This window comes from Terrapene carolina, unplaced genomic scaffold (assembly GCF_002925995.2).
Source record: "Terrapene carolina triunguis isolate 2854851 unplaced genomic scaffold, T_m_triunguis-2.0 Scaffold88, whole genome shotgun sequence".
Lineage (NCBI taxonomy): Eukaryota > Metazoa > Chordata > Testudines > Emydidae > Terrapene > Terrapene triunguis.
The window spans coordinates 614764-632976 of record NW_020664439.1 but is presented as its reverse complement, the minus strand read 5'-3'; the positions used below and the strand labels follow the sequence as shown (position 1 = coordinate 632976).

General features: G+C 43.2%; 1 protein-coding gene across 1 annotated transcript in view; it reads left to right on the top strand.

Annotated features, from left to right (window-relative positions):
• Window positions 1-18213, top strand: part of VPS8 (VPS8 subunit of CORVET complex) — a 264409-nt gene that overhangs the window by 185997 nt on the left and 60199 nt on the right. Inside the window, exons 41-42 of the mRNA XM_029911106.1 lie at window positions 6673-6754; window positions 10322-10404. Coding sequence (XP_029766966.1) covers window positions 6673-6754; window positions 10322-10404 — 165 coding nt within the window. The remainder of the gene's footprint in view (window positions 1-6672; window positions 6755-10321; window positions 10405-18213) is intronic.

The following is an 18213-nucleotide window of genomic DNA, read 5'->3' as shown; positions in this document are numbered from 1 at the left end:
AAGAGAGCAACTACAGCTTACTCCTGATCCTATAGAAGGGAAAGACTATGAGATGGTTCCACCAATACCAAGGATATCTTCATCTCCTGAAGAATCAGTCACTCCAATTTCTCATTCCCTTCTGAATGATCGCAAGTGCTTCCAGTAGTTGCTACAAAGGGTGGAGGTCAGTGCTTAATTTGTGCTTGGGCTTGCCAGGGATGAGCCCCTGCACCTCTAGTCTTGGCAGTTCATAGCGCCAGCACCTCTGGGCTTGCCGCATCAGTTATGAAAGTAAAAAAATTTGCTTGGGCCTGGCACCTAATTGCTTGAGCCCGGCACCTCTTTAATTACAAATTAAGCACTGATATTGGTAGAGCTCTAGAGCTCCTTAGAGAAGGTCCAGGACTCGCAATGTAAGCTGTTGAGCATCTTGCAACCCACAGGATCTAGCTGGAGAGCACTCCTAGAGAATGAAGCCATACTGGAACTGTCAAGAACCATATGGCACACACTGGCAACATGCACAACTACCTCGAAGAGGGCAGAGAAGCAATGCTTTGTCCTGGCTAAGGAAGTGGAGTTTCTATTTACTCACCCCTTGTTGTTCAGGCTGCCACAAAAGATCTAGACAGCAACACTCAGGAGCACCCCACCTATAAGCAGGCCAAATGCCTGGACCTTCTGGGGAGGAAGGTCTTTATGTCTGCTAGCCTCCAGTTTAGAATATCTAACTATCAAATTGGTCAATTACAATTTTCTGAATTATTTAGAGTTCCTGGATTTTAAGGACAAATTACCCTAGCAGGACAGCGCTCACTTTCAGGCCCTCGTTGATGCAGGCAAGCTGGTGGCCAGAACTTCATTGCAATCTGAAATTGATGCAGCTGATGCCGCATCAAGATCGATGGCAACTGCCATTGTGATGCACCAGGAATCATGGCTACACTCTTCGAGGTTTCCCAGAGAGGTCAAGAACACTGTAGAGCAGGGGTGGCCAACCTGTGGCTCCGGAGCCACATGCAGCTCTTCAGAAGTTAATATGCGGCTCCTTATATAGGCACTGACTCCGGAGCTGGAGCTACAGGCGCCAACTTTCCAGTGTGCTGGGGGGTGCTCACTGCTCAACCCCTGGCTCTGCCCCCACTCCACCCCTTCCCTTGAGCCTGCTATGCCTTCGCTTCTCCTCCTCCGCCCCCCCCCCCCAGCCTCCTGCACGCCACAAAATAGCTGATCGGGAGGTGCGGGGAGGGATGGGGAGACACTGATCGGCAGGGCTGATGGGGGGGCTGCTGACATATTACTGAGGCTCTTTGGCAATGTACGTTGGTAAATTCTGGCTCCTTCTCAGGCTCAGGTTGGCCACCCCTGCCGTAGAGTACTTGCATTTCAAGATCAGTCTTTTCAATGAAAAGACACATGAGTCTTTGCACTCATTAAAGGATTCCAGGGTTCCCCTCTGCTCCCTTGGTATATACACACTAGGCCTGAAGAGGAAATACCATAAGTGACCATACAAACTGAGGCCTATGCCTCAATCATTTTACTATCAGCATAGGAACCACCTTATAAAAGACAGAGCAGAGGGTGCAAAAGCCACCATACCCAGCACCTTCCACATCGACCCAACTTCCCTCCCAGCTGAAAGATACTTTTGACAAGACATTCGGGAGTTGAAAACCACTGTTGAGGTCACCCCCACCCAATCCTGAGATCTCCTTTGGTGGCCAGCTAGCACTCTTTTTTCCCCATAACAACAGACAAATGGGGGCTGGATATCATCCATTCGGTCTATAACATTAAGTTTCTCTTCCCCTTCCCTGTCCCTTTCCAGGGACCACTCTCACAAAGAGATCCTCCTCCAGGAGGAAAAATCTCTCATTCAGTGCGGAGCAACAGAGTGGGTACCTCTTCAACATCAGGGAAAAGATTTCTATTGAAAATATTTCCTAGTTCCCAAAAAGTAAAGAGGATGAAGACCCATTTTCAACCCACAACTACTCAACTTTTTTATTGGCAAACTAAAATTCTGTATGGTTACGCTGGCATCAATAATACCATCCCTGGAAAAGGACACATAGTTCTTCAAGATGTGTCCCCCCCACATTGGTGCTCTACTACCCACCCTCCTTGCCTTCTGCTTGAGAGCTCTCTGCTATAGGGCTTCATGATAGAGAAGGAGCTGAGGGCAGTTCGCCCATGCAATGCTGTATAACAATGGCACAGTGTACGAGACTGAGTAACACCGTGCGTGGGCTGATACTGCTATGAGAAATCTCTGATCAAAGGCACAGGGGTCCAGGCCCATCTAGAGTGGAGCACTCATGGGGGAGGGTGGACATCTCGAAGAACCATAGTTACTGCACAGGGTGAGTAACCATTTCTTCTTCAACATGTGTGGTCCTTATCTTTATTCTACTACCTGCCCTCCTTTCCCTCTGCTTTGGATTTTGGCCAAGATTCGCAGTAGAGAAGGAACTGAACAGGCAGGCAGTCTGCCCTGCCCCTTATGCCCTCCGTGTAGAGCACAAGGAGAACAGGGGCACAGGTGCAGACCAATGGACACTGCTTGCAAAAATTCTCCACTCTCAGGCTTATGGAGCATGTGCATCCCACAGTGGAGTACACTTCAGGACCACACATCTCAAAGAACACCAGTTAAAAGGTAAGTAACCTTTTGTGTCTGAACTCAAAAACTCAGGTTCTGCAGAGGCAGACTGGTTCAGTGGATAAAGCATTGGGCTGGGAATCAAGAGTCCTGTGATCTTTTCCCAACTGTGCCACTAACTCTGTGACTTTTGACTTTTAGCAAATCCCTTAATCTCCCTGAGCCTCCGTTTCCCCATCTATAATATTGGGATGATGCGTGTTTTCCATTGACATTTGTGGATGAAAAAATGCTGTATAAGAGCTTGACTGTTATCCCTCTTCCTTGCTAGACACACAGGCCTAGCTTTTTTTGTTCAAATATGAAAGTGAGTAAGGGGCTCCCAAAGAATTCTTGTATCCATAGTGGGAGCAGGAAGGAATTCTGCAGGGAGCTCATTGAAGACTGGTGCTTTTCTGGCAGTTCAGGAAAGTTCCAACAGAACTATATATTTTGTGACCTGGACAAATTCCACTTAGAAAGCATGTAATTACATTCTGCCTTCATACATTCCCCCAGTAGTGTTAATTTGACATAGTATTTTCTTTCTTTCTTGTCTTAGTGTTATTGTGGTGCTCTGGGTGCTAAACAGCTATCATGCGTCACCTCAGAGGAGACTGCACTTTAGTGCAGGGGTGAACTGGCCATTCTGTCTACAGTAGAGTCCATTTAAAAGTCAGCATTTGCCCACTGCTACTATTCAGTCACTACATATCTCTCCGAAGTCTGGAGAAAGACTGTGGTAACTGCTGGCAAATGCTGCTTTTAGTAGTGACCACTGTGTGCATTAGTCATCCTGCCAAATAACTGAAACTTCCACTTGTTTGTTCTAATGGCCATTTCTTGGGCATTGCACAAAATTACTAAAGCTTCCAGGCATATTTTGTCAAATGAATAAGAATGAGAATTAGTTATTTAATTAAATGCCTAAAGTTGTACTCTATAATAAACATACAAGAAAAGATACATGTTGTGTATTATTGTACACTGCCATGTGTTAGAGAACATCTGTCATGCGGTAACTGCAGATGCAATGCTTCTGTTGCTATATGCCTAACATTTGGAGCAAGTGAGAGTTGAGTAATACTGGCTCTTACACTCTTACTCAGTGGTTCTCAGACTTTTGTAGTGGTGATCCCTTTCACATAGCAAGCCTCTGAGTGCGACACCCCCCTCCCCCAAATATATAAAAAGGTGTTTTTAATTTATAACACCATTATAAATGCTGGAAGCAAAGCAGGGTTTGGGGTGGAGGCTGACAGCTCACGACCCCCCCTCCCCTGTAAGAACCTCGTGACTCCCTGAGGGGTCCTGACCCCCAGTTTGAGAACCCCTGCTCTTCTTACTGGTTCACTTGTTGGCTTTGCACTTCCTTGGTTTCTGAGTAGTTACATTTAATGACCCTCCTGGGTCACCAGAGGCAGAGTTGGTTTATGATATACAGACAGGGTTTTCTGGATTTATGCAACTTTTTATCCAACAATTTCTGGGAGTGAGTATGGAACTGGTTACATGATTGGACTGACGACTGGTTACATGGTTTCCTTATTATTAATTCTTATGTGTGTGTTTATAGTACAGTGGAACCTAGGGCCCCATTGTGCTAACTTCTGTGTAAACATAAAATAAAACTGTCCCTGCTCTGAAGAGCTTACAACATCAATAAGGAGTAAATAAGGACAGTGCTCCCACCAGTTAGTGAAGTCAAAGCAACCTCGAGTCTCCTACATGGTCACTGCCCCAGGAAATGAACACACGAAGAGCTCAATCAGGGACTCTCCTGTCCTCAAATTCCAAGCAGATACCTTCCCCACTCTCTAAAAAGAGTAGGTCTGCCAGGCTGTCAAGCACTAGAGCAGGGATCGGCAACCTTTGGCACGCGGCTTGCCAGGGTAAGCCACCTGGCAGGCTGGGCCGGTTTGTTTACCTGCCACGTCCGCAGGTTCGGCTGATCGCGGCTCCCACTGGCCGCAGTTCGCTGCTCCAGACCAATGGGAGCAGCGGGAAGCGGCGGTCAGCACATCCCTCGGCCTGTGCCGCTTCCCGCAGCCCCCATTGGCCTGGGACGGCGAACCGCAGCCAGTGAGAGCCATGCTCAGCCAAACCTATGGATGAGGCAGGTAAACAAAGCAGCCCGGCCCGCCAGGGGGCTTACTCTGGCGAGCCGCGTGCCAAAGGTTGCCAATCCCTGCACTAGAGCAACTTTTCACTGTGTTTAAAAAACAAATTAAACATCACAGCAGTCCTGTAACATATTGTAACACTGAGCCAACAATGGAAACAAAGTGTTTAATCCTCTTTTTCATAATATGTAATTAAACTGGTGGAGGTTAAAAATAAAGCTAAATTAATGTAATCACTAGGACTGTCAATTAATCAGTTAATTAAAAAATAATTAGAAAATTCATCTCAATTAATCACACTTATAACAATAGATTACTAATTGAAATTTATTAAATATTTTTGCATGTTTTTCTACATTTTCAATATTGATTTCAATTACACACAATACAAAGTATACAGTGCTCACTTTATATTATTTTTTATTACAAATATATACAGTGTAAAAATGATAAACAAGAAATATTGTTGTATTTTTCAATTCACCTCATACAAGTACTGAAGTGCAATCTCTTTATCGTGAAAGTGTAACTTATAAATGCAGATTTTTTTTTTTTTGGTCACATAACTGCACTCAAGAACACAACAGTGTAAAACTTTAGAGCCTACATGTCCACTCAGTCCTACTTCTTATTCTGCCAATCGTTAAGACAAACAAGTTAGTTTACATTGACGGGAGATACTGCTGCCTGCTTCTTATTTACAGTGTCACCTGAAAGTGAGAACAGACATTCGCATGGCACTTTTGTAGCTGGCGTTGCAAGGTATTTACATGCCAGATATGCTAAACCTTCGTATGCCCCTTCCATGCTTCAGCCACCATTCCAGAGGACATGCTTCCATGCTGACGATGCTTGTTAAAAAAATAATGCGTCAATTAAATTTGTGACTGTACTCCTTGGGGGGAGAATTGTATGTATCCTGCTCTGTTTTACCCACATTCTGCGTCTATTTCATGTTATAGCAGTCTCGGATGATGACCCAGCACATGTTCATTTTAAGAACACTTTCACAGCAGATTTGACAAAACGCAAAGAAGGTACCGATGTAAGATTTGTAAAAATAGCTACAGTACTTGACCCAAGGTTTAAGAATCAGAAGTTCCATCCAAAATCTGAGATGGACGAGGTGTTGCTTTTAGAAGTCTTAAAAGAGCAACACTCTGATGCAGAAATTATAGAACCTAAACCACCAAAAAAGAAAATGAACCTTCTGCTGGTGGCATCTGACTCAGATGATGAAAATGAACATGCGTCTGTCTGCACTGTTTTGGATCGTTATCAGGCTGAACCCATCATCAGCATGGAAGCATGTCTTCTGGAATGCTGGTTGAATCACGAAGGGACATGTGAATTTTTAGCGCACCTGGCACGTAAATACCTTGCAACGCTGGCTACAACAGTGCCATGCGAACGCCTGTTCTCACTTTCAGGTGACATTGTAAACAAAAAGCAGGCAGCATTATCTCCTGCAAATTGTAACCAGTTTTTTGTCTGTCTGAGTGATTGGCTGACCAAGAAGTAGGACTGAGTGGACTTAAAGGCTCTAAAGATTTACATTGTTTTATTTTTTAATGCATTTTTTTTGTACGTAATCCTACATTTGTAAGTTCAACTTTCATGATAAAGAGATTGCACTACAGTACTTGTATGAGGTGAATTGAAAAATAATTTTTTTTTGTTTTTTACAGTGCAAACATTTGTAATCAAAAATATGAAGTGAGCACTGAACACTTTGTATTCTGTGTTGTAATTGAAATTAATATATTTGAAAATGTAGTAAACGTCCAAAAATATTTAAAATAAGTGGTATTGTATTGTTGTTTAACAGTGCCATTAATTGCTATTCCTTTTTTAATCGCTTGATAGTGCTAGTAATTATTTTTGCCAGAGTTGTAGAATTTATTGTGCACTTAATTATTCTAGGCACTCTGGTTTCCTCTCCTGGAGGCTATGATGTCGCCACAGAAGCTATCCAGTTCGACAGTGTTGTGTCAATATTCTGAAGGTAAGTTTGTTGGCACCATGTGGCACCAGATACCACTGAAAATGTGACCTCAGTTTTTTTTTCTCCTTTTCTCCTGACCAAACATGAGGAAGTAAGCATTGTGACTGAACTAGTGTACAACTCCGAAACAAAGCTAGGGTGTGCACCTGTGTGAAAAGTGCTGTTACTCTCTTCCAGCTGTGAAGTAGCACTTTTTACCAGGAGCACATTACACCTGTGTTGCAATGTCTGCACTGGTCCCTATTGCCTTTCAAGTACAATGTAAGTTATTTTGTTTGACCTGTAAAGTCCTAAATCATCTGGTCCTGGCTACTTACACTACTTGCCTCCTCGTGTGGCTCAGTGGCATTTGCAATTAGCTGTGGCATCTGAGTTAAAAACCTATTGCTTTAAATGACTCTGGAACTCTTTTCCTTGGACCAATATAGGTCAGTTTTGCTTCAAGGCCTGTACGTTTCTTAGGCTTTCCATTAGGGGGTAGATTTGGGGTCTTTTGGGTTCATTCTCTGGATACTGATCCACCATAGTTATTCTGTATGCGTGCAAGTGATGTGCATGCACTAGGAGTTCCTGTAGGTACTTTCAGATAAATTGAAGTGAATTTATACAGAAAACTTGGTTGTGCAACAGTTAGATGGCACACACAGCAAATCTGACACAGAAACACAAGCAAGGAAGTGCATGCCCATTATTTGTAACTGGGTGGTTGTCATTTGTGTGTTAACAGTTGATATCATCGGTATTTCTTCTGCCCAATGCCAGAAGAAGAAGAAGAAATCAGATTAAACATTTCCATTTGTTGCCTTAAAAATTAACCCTATTCTGTCTGCCTCCATCCCCTCTCCGTAGGTAGATAATACACTATTGCCTTCCCACACTTAAGAATTTTCTCATGCTATTGTCTTATTTCTATGATGGTAGCATCGTGATGCTCCTTTGTGCTGGGTGCTGTACAAACAATCACTGCCCTGAAGAACTGACAGTCTAAATAGATAAAACAGACAAAGGTGGGAGGGGAAGTGATTTGTCCAGCGTCAGATTAGATAAGCGGCCAAGCTGAGACTAGAACCTAGGTCTCCTGGCTGCTAGTCCAGTTCTCACCTGCTAGACCATACTGCCTCCCTCCTATCTTCCTCATACACATTCAAGTCCACTAGTCTGGAACAAACCGCTGGGCTGACTCCAACCATCCATGACTATAAAGGGAGCGCATGGGTCAAAATTCTTAGTACCTGCACAGCTTCCCTGGTTAGGTTTGGTAACTGCATCACAGCTCCGGTCTCTTGCCTCTGTGTGCACAATAGCAACTCACTGTGCTAACTCTGCTCTGAGGCTTTTGGGAAAGTCGTGGACCTCTGGGATCATCTGATAGTTCTTCCTTGCCTCCATTTTCTCCTTCCTTTTCCCCATCAGTTTCCACAACCCATTGGTGCAGTAAATACTGCAGTCCCAGTGCAATCCAGTGACTGTTTCCTCTAACAGCAGGTCACTGTCTCTTTGTGCAATGAGTGGATAGGGTTTTGCTGGCTCATCAGTGGAGGGTGACCATGCATTGACTAAGAACCTGGGGCTTTTAATCCACACAGTGATCTCTGGAGAGCGAGGATCATCTGTCATCAGAGCCACGGCCAAAGATAGGGTGTGCCATCGCATTTTGGCAAAGGGGAGCCATTGAGTCTAACTTATCCATTTAAGCAAGCTCATTATTAAAATTAATTCTGGAAATTGAAGGTGGTTCTCTGGGTTAATGCACCTAAAAAGGAAGGGAACACCCAACCCTTAGAGGAAAAAGTGTAAAGGAACTATTGCCCTCCCTTTTCACACTTGATCCCGAATTATAACCAGTTTTATTCCATTCTAAAGTGGGTTATTGTTTAATATTTATATTGCCATAGTGCCTAGATGTCCAATCAGGAAGCTGGGACCCATTCTGCTGAGAACTGTATACACATAATAAAAAGGCCATCCCAGTCCCGAAGAGTTGTATAGCTATTGCCCCTGAGAATCCAGTGAACAGGGGCCTGGAACGTGTGCTGAAATAGATTATGAAAGGCACAACCTTGACAGGAGGCGTGTCCAGCCCATGGCACAGAGAACACTGTAGCCCTCATGGCTTTGAATTATTAAAGGCAACTCTTTGTTATGAATTGAAGATATTTCCTGAATCACACCCAATGATTTTTAAACAGAAGGGTTTGAATCTGGCCATTACTGTGAGGGTGGTGGGGGAGTCGGCACCACCTGCCCAGTTGTTCCATATGCTTCCCCGTACAGCCCCAGGACCTGCTTTGATGTGACATGAATGTTCTGAGCAGCAGCAGTCCCTTCTCTTCTGCAGCAGCTCAGCAGCTCCCCCGCTGGCCACCTGCTGAATTCCAGCGGAGGGAGAAGAGAGCAGTTCTTTGAGTGCTCCACATCAGGGTGTGCACATGCCTGTGCACTCTTAATCAGATATTTTCATCAGCAAGATCTGTGGGTCTGTGCCTGCTCCCTAGATATACTCGAGCTGATTCTGCCTGCCCTGCACCTTGGTGAAAGTCTAGTACAGGGCAGTGCAGGAGAGTAGAAAGAGAAGAAGCTGAGGAAACAATCAGGTCTTTGATTCTCTGCCTCAGCATTGGCGCAGGTTACAGCAGCCTGGGGGCTGCTCTAGCACAAGTTGGCTGACATCGACCCCCATGGGACCATATACCAGCCACTGCCTCACCAGTCCCCATGTGAGCCCTGAGGAGGAGAGCTGCTGGAGACTCTTCCACGTCATGGCAATTACAGGTGGCATCTCCTCCCTTTGTGCTGCCAGAAAGAGGAAACAGGCCTGAAGCATTGTGACCGCCTGAGTTTTTTGTCATATGTTTGACCCTTAGGCATCACTGCTATACAGCTATAAGGGCATCCATGTCTCGTCACACTGCCTCCAGAGCTTCCTTACTCTTGGTCAGGGTCCTTCGTAATGTGAAGGGAAACCAAACTGAGCACGGTTACTGAGAAGAAGTTATAAAATCATCACAGAGCCATCATTCACAAAGGATGCACTTTGTGTGATAACCAGAGTATCACCTAAGGGCCTGTATTTTGTTCAGAGGTGCTGAGCTCCTGCAGGTCCTGACTTTTTTAGGTTGGGCACACAGATAACAGAATTGTTGGCCACCAGTGGAAAATGTTGAAGTTAATAAGACTATTCATGTGAATAAGTTTTGCAGGTTTATACTTGATGGCAATAGGGAAATTTGAATTGCAGTAGATAACCAGATTAGAAAAATAAATTCAGGAAGGTCCCAGACTGTGAGGCAATTTGTGTGTGTGTGTGTTGGGGGGAGAATCATAGTGTAGTGTGTGAGTCCCAAAAACGTACCTGAAAATTACATGGATTTTTAAATATAAAGAATTGTAATTTTATTGTATAATTCTCTGGTCATTATAACTATTTTTTATTGTAAATGTTAATCATGTTTTTGAAAACAAAGGAGTATAAACATCCTTGTGAACTCTTAATATAACATATTATTGTTTTTATAAATCTCCAGTTCTGGCCAGTTGTGCATGACTTTTACATATTTATTATTTCAGCTCTGAAGAGTTTGACAATGCAAGTGCTAAACAACATGGCTGCATTTATTGCCCTTCCCTCAATCTTGCAGAGAATTCTCCAGGTGAGCAACAGGGGAGGAGAAAACATAGTGAGCATACAGTTGTTTACTAAATTGTTGTCTTTTATAAGGCCCTGGTTATACCACATTCAGAATGTAGAGCCAAATCCATCCCTGATGTAACATTGTTGACTTCGGTGTAGTTACAGAAATTAATCTGGTTAATTATTAGTTAAGGCTACAAAGATGAAAAAATGCTCATGGGACTGGTGTGATGGGACACTAACTGAAATGATAATGTTTAGCCTTGAGAGAAGATGTAGTAACGTAAAGATTGTATGTTGTAAACCAAACGATTTTTTACTTATTAGATCTTAATTAGTTTGGTCCAAAATTTAAATATTTTTAAAACCTAGGGCTGAGATTCCTAAGAAATGGGAGCCTAAGTTAGTCTACTAAATCCTTACTTAGGCCTGGTCTACACTACAAAGTTAAGTCAATGTAAGTCATCTTTGTGACATTATCCAGGGTACAATCTGGACTGAGGGACAGCTGTGTCCCCTCAATTTCCCGACCTGGGGTGCCTTTTACATGCTTCGCTGTGAGAGCAACCACTCCTGGTCTGCTCTCTCTCAGCCTCCAGCATGAAAATCGCTCCCAGCTATAGTGTATGAGTGCTATAGCCAGCCATTCATGAATTACACTGTGGGCAACACCAGCAAACTCCCAGCCTCAGACTTTCCCCCAGAAATGTGCATCTTGTACTGCCCAGCACCCTCCTGCACAACACAAGCTCATATGAAGTCTGTCATATTTATTAATAGAAAATGATATGCACAAGTCTTGTTATCCCAAATGGAGTTTTCCAAACACTTCAATCCAAACACACTGGTTTAGATAAAACAACAAAACAAATGTCCTAACTACAGAAAGATAGATTTTAAGTGACTACAAGTAATGAGGCATATAAATCAGAATTGGTTACAAGGAAATAAAAGATAAAACACAACTAACACCTAACTTAACAAGCTAAATGAATACAAAGCAAAGGTGTCTCTCACCACATGTTCCAGCAGTCTTACAGGCTGAACCTCTTTCAGTCAGGATTTCCCCCCCCTTCCCCTCCTCCCAGTCCAATGCCGCTTCCTTTATTCTTTAGGGGTTGATGGTGCTGTGGGCAGAGAGCAAAAGAGAGATGATTTGAGGCATCTGGCCTCTCCTCTTATAACCCTTTCTCTTGTACAAGACTCATCTCCAGCTGATGTTCAGAATACAATGTCTGTGTAGCCTGGAACCTTAAGATGCTTCTTTGTCAAAATGTAGATTTCTTTTCTTTTTTTTTTTTTTGCCCACACCCTCTCTCCCGCTGAAAATGGCCACTTAATCAGGTGATGGTCCAATTGATCTCATTGACACCTGGCTGAGGCATTGGCTAGCCTTTTGTCTCTGGGGAACTTGTTTGTGACTGCCCTTCAGAACATGTTGTTACATGTCTTGGTAATAGTATACAGTGGAATCTTATCTTTACATACAGTGTTGCCACACATTTTACCAGGACAATAATGATCAGCAAATCATGAGTGTTCAAATGATACCTTACACAGTATGCTTTGATGCAATATTTAACATAGTATTGCAAAAGGGGTGAACATAGGGCTATGGACTGTCAGTCTTCTGTCAACCAATTTGTGCATATCTGCTTTCAAATTTGTCTACCGCCATAAGCATCCTATTAGTGCAATGCAGTAAAACCACCTCCCAAAAGTTGTGGAAACATAGTCGACCTACTGACCTGTGAACTCTGGATACCCTAATAGTCCTCCAGCAGCTGTTCCGCAATGCCCCTGGCAGAGCCATGGACCAGCTGAGAAATATGGAAATCTACAAATGGATTACATGGGAGATACAGGCAAAAGGATATGACCAGAATCAGCAGCAGTGCCCTGTGAAAGTGAAGGAACTTTGCCAGGGCTACCACAAGGCCGGGGAGGCCAACAATTGATCTGGTGCTGAGCTGCAAACCTGGCACTTTTACAATAAGCTGCATGCCATATGTGGCGGAGACCTCGCCAGCACCCCACAGACCACAATGGAGACCTCGGAGGAGCCTGAGAGAGACCTCTGCCATGAACAGCAAGGAGGGGGGACAAAAGGGAGACACAGTGGGGGGGCTCCAGCCATGCTGTTTGAGACTCCCCCCCGCCCCCCAGTCTAGCCAGTCCCACCAGGAGAGCACTGGATGAGCTTGAGGAAGGAGAAAGGTAGCTTGAGTAAACGTGCATACATTTTTCTTTACAATGTTTAAATTTAAAGATTGTTGCCCGGCCCGCTCCCAAGTTAGACACCGATATTAACTCTTCATTCTTTTACTTGTGTGAGAGCAAACAGAGCTAGAGTTGGCATCTGCTTGTCATCCCTCTGTTGGAGTAGGTGGGAAGACACATTCAGTGAAATCCTGTGAACCAGTGCTGCATTGGATCAGGAACAAGGGGCTTAGAGAGCCAATATGACCCTCTGTGTGAATAAGGAAAAAGAAGACAGGAAAAAGGCCGAAGGAGAGGGAAATGCACAGGACATAATGGGTCTTCTCAAGCAGCATCCCCAAATGCTGCAGACCCTGGTTGACCAACAGGTCCAAAAATCCCAGACTACATGGCATCACAGACTGCATCCATACCCCTACTGCTCCATCCTGGGGAACAGCAAGGAAAATCACAGCTTCACAAACGCTGACCTGTGAGAATCATGGTTGGTGTATGCGTAACCACAGCAGACTATGTTTGTGCACTAAAATGGACAAATGTTTGCAGCCTTTCCAATTTTAAAGTTCCATGCTGTTAATTTGTTAAAAAAAATTATTACATTGTTTTTGTATACTGTTTTCCCCACTTAATAAAGTTCTATTTTTAACTTTATTTTTATTGTTTTGATACAAAATATAAACACAATGAAACAAAACATATAAATACATTCACAAGATGGAAAAAGTATATAAATAACAGACTTCAACATTCATTATTTGCAAAACATGGAAAAAACAAAACAAATATAAAACAAACAAAAAATCCCCCAAACCTGATCTAGTAGAGGTCATGCAGGGCATTGATAATTAAAGTGACTAAATAGATAAATAAGAGTTATTTTGAGAAAATGGAAACCTGCAATTCCCTCGATACACAGACTGGCTTAGTGAGCTCTACTACTGCATTAATTTAAAAAATGACTTTTTTCTAATAGAAACGCTTGGGGAAAAAAATACGAGGCTGTCTGGTCACTCATGAAACTATTGTATTGCAAAAATATAAAGTTCTATTTTTAGCGAATAAAATTAACTTTATAAGCTCACAGCACATTGCCGAATCATCCTGGTACTCACAGCACACTGTATTTGTAAATGTACAGCAAGCCCTGTGTAATTCATAGCATCAGTAAAACATAGTTATATGTATAAATGTACAGCAAGTGCTACACAATTCTTAGCAGCATCCAAAGCTCCAGGCCCAAAGAACACTCCAGCACAGAACACAACTATGGCTCTTTCAAAGCACCCCTCAACCAAAGGGGGAAAAGCTGCCGTCAGGGTGGAGGTGGAGCAGCTGTTTGCTGACTTTGAGCAGCCAGACACAAGGGCCATTACAAGCTCAGTGTGGAGCTATTTGAGTGCTTTGAAAGAACCATAGTAGCTTTATTGGACCAACTGCTGTTGGTGAGAGAGACAAGCTTTTGAGCTTACACAGAGCTCTTCTTCACGTCTGGGACATGTACTCATGGGAACCCAGAGCCTGAGCTCCAGCCGGAGCCTAAACGTCTACACAGTAATTAAACCGCCCCATAGCCAGAGTCTGCTGACACAGGCCAGCCGCAGAGGTTTAATTGCAATGTACACATATCCTACCAGTCTGAGTCTATGCTGTGGGTGAAGATCTGTGGACTGGAAGTAATACAGTTGCAAGGGACTTACTAATCTTTGTAAGGGGAAACCAAATTCCATAAACTGAGCTAGATATCTGCCTCTTCTGTTGAGGGAAAAGGGTCACAATATTCCAAGTTTAAGCAGTTAAACCCAAAGAGGGAAAAACGGTCTACTAGAGATCTAACTTTATGCAAATGTTAATTTCTGTACTTCAGTGCTAAATGCTGTGGTAAGGGGCATCTTCTAAATTCCAGGAACAGATTCCACCTCTGTTGCTGCAAACACTCCATCCTAGGTTCTGATTTTACACCATCTTGACTAAACCTTACATAATTGAGATTGTGTCAAATAATCATTAACATTAGATTGTGCTTTTATCTCTCCTTAACCTATGATTTTTGTAAAGTTAGTTATTAAAAAGGAAATCCTAAAATAAGTGTATTAGGAGAGATCTTAGATAAATCTCCTGGGGCATTAAGAGAAGTTTTATTTGAAGTGGGTGAACCCTGTCTGGAGAGAGATGGAAGGTTGAGGGTTAATTCTTTTACAAATCCATAATCCTTCATTAATGTTCTGAAAGCAGATATATTCAGATTCCCCTTGAGGTATAGGGAGCTGGAGGAAACCAGAAATGTAAATTGCACAGATTTTTTTTTAAAAGTCTTGTCAAAACGGGAGGGGGAAGGGCAGAATTGTGTTTGAGACCATCCCAATGCTGTGGTACTTCCTTCCACAGGACTCTGACAGACACACTTCTGTCACGTTTGCAGGGTAGGCAGGGGGGTGACTAGGCAGGAAGGAAGCTGAGGTCCCTTCTACATTTGTTTGAATTTCCCCCATTCTCTGCTGAGGGACCTGGCAGCTCCAAAAGCCTTGAGAGAGCAGGGGTCACTTCATCGCTTATTAGGTGTTCATGGCCAAGGGGATGGAACTTTGATCACAGGCAATTCTGTGTGGCTCAGACAGAAGTTGGTCCAATAAAATATTACCTCACCCACCTTATTTCTCTAATATCTTGGGAGCAACAGAGCTACAACTGCTCTGCCTACTGCGTTCGTAAAAAGCTCAACATTTAGTTGCTGATGTGTAGTCTCAGCTTTAACTTTGCCTGAAAGTTCTTTGTCTCAGAATTTCCGTCATTTTAAAAACAGTCCTATCTTTGGACTAGGGAGCAAAAGGAGCCTGGGGAAGCATTTCCCTTTCCTCTTCTCTCGGCAAAGCCCGTGGAAGGGCTGAACCTTACGCATTCACTGCCTAAGAATTGCATTAGGAGAGTCCACCTAAGAGGCTCTTTGGGGCTTCCTTCAATCTCCTGTGGATGTTAAGAAGCTCAAAGAATTTTAAACAGCCTGTGAAGAGGCTCACACTTCCACTCCCTGGGAGTCTTACAATGCCCTTCTTCCCAAATAGAGTTGGCCCAAGGCCCAGTTGGGGGCACACTCCAAATGGTAAAGCAGCAGCCTACACACCGGATTCCAGGCGCCTGAAGACTACACAGCAGGTGCTTGAAGCCCTGCTGCCACTGGAGGGCCCCAGGAGACTAGGTGCCTCGTGTGACTGCTTCCAGCTGCGCTTGGTCACAGATGAGGAAGCAATTATATATTACATAAATGAAGAAAACCATCTGATATGAGAGAACTGCTTCCTAAGCATCTAAAGTTTTATAAGCAATTTACTGTAGGTTTTAAAAAAAGACAGAAAGGAATTAAACTTTGACTGTGTCCTTTTGCAGTATTGTATCTGTGAGATGAGAAGAAAAACAGTGTATAAAGGAATAGACTGCAGGCTCAGGAATTGTGTTTTAAGTAATTTTATCTGAGTTTACACCTTGTAATACAGATTTATTTCCTTTAATTGTGTAACTGGTTTCACCAAAAAAGGCAGAAAGAAATACTAGAGGCGGTTGGAAGCAATTTAGAGAGGAGAAAACAACAAGCACTTCGGAGAAGGTACAACAGAAATTAGGGAAGTGGAGAGAGGAGGAGGGATGTGCTGGAGGGAGCTCTCAGGAGCCAATGTTAATACACAGGCACCAGATTGGAGGGAGCTCTGGGATGACATCCTGCCTCTAGCGGTGTTGGCCCTGTCTCTGGAGCTTATTAACTAACCCTTGCCTGAAGTGACTTATCCTCCAGAACTAGGAGAAATGATTTGCATGGAAGATCTCTTTACATACAGCTTTGTGGAAGACTGATTTACCATCTATAAAGTAGCCCTATTCATTCAGTCTGCCTTTTGACTGTTTTTTGGCTTTCCTCAGCCATGTATTTAATAGAATGCTCCAGGAACGAGTGAGTGGCTTTCTGACAGATATAAAAATAACTTGCTGTATGTCATGGATCACGTACATGCTGTGCTGGAAGACCTGAGCTCCCCATTGTTCTCTATAATTTATATGGTATCTCAGTATGATGTACTTTCCATGCTGTTACTTTTAAATTATGCATGTTAAAATAAAATTTACTTATAATACAATATGACCTAAAATGACACTGGTCACTTCGTGCAATTGTTACCTCTGGAAGCTGTCTATCCCTTCAGTATATTCCAAGCATACAGCTGGTTTTTGACTAAGAATTGGATGAATTTCCAAATCCTGTTTGATTCAGATGTGAATATTGGCAGCCTGTTGGCATTAGTGCTTATTGAGTAGGAACAACTCCATGTAGAGGCTGCTGTTGCTCTAAGCGTTCTGGATCATTTTAGCCATTGTGGAACAATTTCCCAAGTATCTTGCAATCAAGTTTGCATTCCACTTTCACCATTTCCTGCTAATTTGCTTCCTCTAGCCACCTCTTCTCCCTTCCCACTACCTCTGGGCAAGCTGTCCCTTGGTGCCTTAACCGAACTACTACTCCCTCTTACAGATTGGTTTCCTCCTTCCTTCTCCCTTTCCTGGAGTCCATCTCTTAAGCTTCCTCCACTGACTGCCGCCTCCTCACCAACAGAAATCTCCAGCCAATCAAATCTCAATAGCTTGTCTTTCTCTCCAACAGAAGTTGGTCCAGTAAGATAGTATCTCACCCACCTTGTCTCTCTAATCTCCTGGGACCCACACAGCTACAATTACACTGCACACCTGCTTCTCACCACCTCATCCATTAGGTATCGACACCTTCCTAGTCTTTGCCACTTGCTAGCTTCCTCCCTTCATCCTTTCTCCAATGCCTGAGTGTCCAGCCTGTTGGCTACCACCAACTCTATACCCTAGTGTCCAGGTTAGCTTCCTGCTCACTCACTTTTTTTCCCCTCAGTCCCCCTCTCTAAGGCCATATAAGGCCCTCCAAGTAAAGTGATCGCCAGCTAAATTTCAAGGATCTAGTCCAAAGCATAGAGGTTCTAGAGCTTCTCAGTAAAATAGCTGTAAGGACATTTCAACATGGGAAAAACTTATTTTTCACTAACATGGTTTTCTGAGATGGCTGAATAGTTTTTGCTGAAATTTTCAAAAACAAATTCAGCTCGAGACAGATACCTGGCATGGGAAATGTCAGCCTAAGCAGTCTGACAAAGTTGTTTTAAAAAAAAAAAATTGCAAATGTAAGAGCTTGCAAAACACTTATTGTGGGAGCTGCTGCCATCTCTTCCTAGAATATGGAGAAATATATATGCACTTAAGAATACACAAATGGATATAATTCACATCATTTACAAGTGCATGCTTTGTATATATTGGTAGTTTTTAAAAAGTGTGTTGAAGTACTTATCGGTAAAATGTGCGTGAATGTGTGGGGTGCAAGTGGGGCTGGTCAGGAAAGACTGAAATAAGGAAAGTCACGTGTAGGGGGTGGGACTAGCCGAGGAGGCAAGAAGTTATCTGGAAAATAATGAGGTCCATTTCTCTCCATCTTGCAAGGCCACTGAAGTTCCTTTACAATCCACAGGAATTACCATCACTGAACAATTCATAAATATTTTTGTAACCCAAGGAAATTCCCAGGCAAAAAAGCATCATTGAT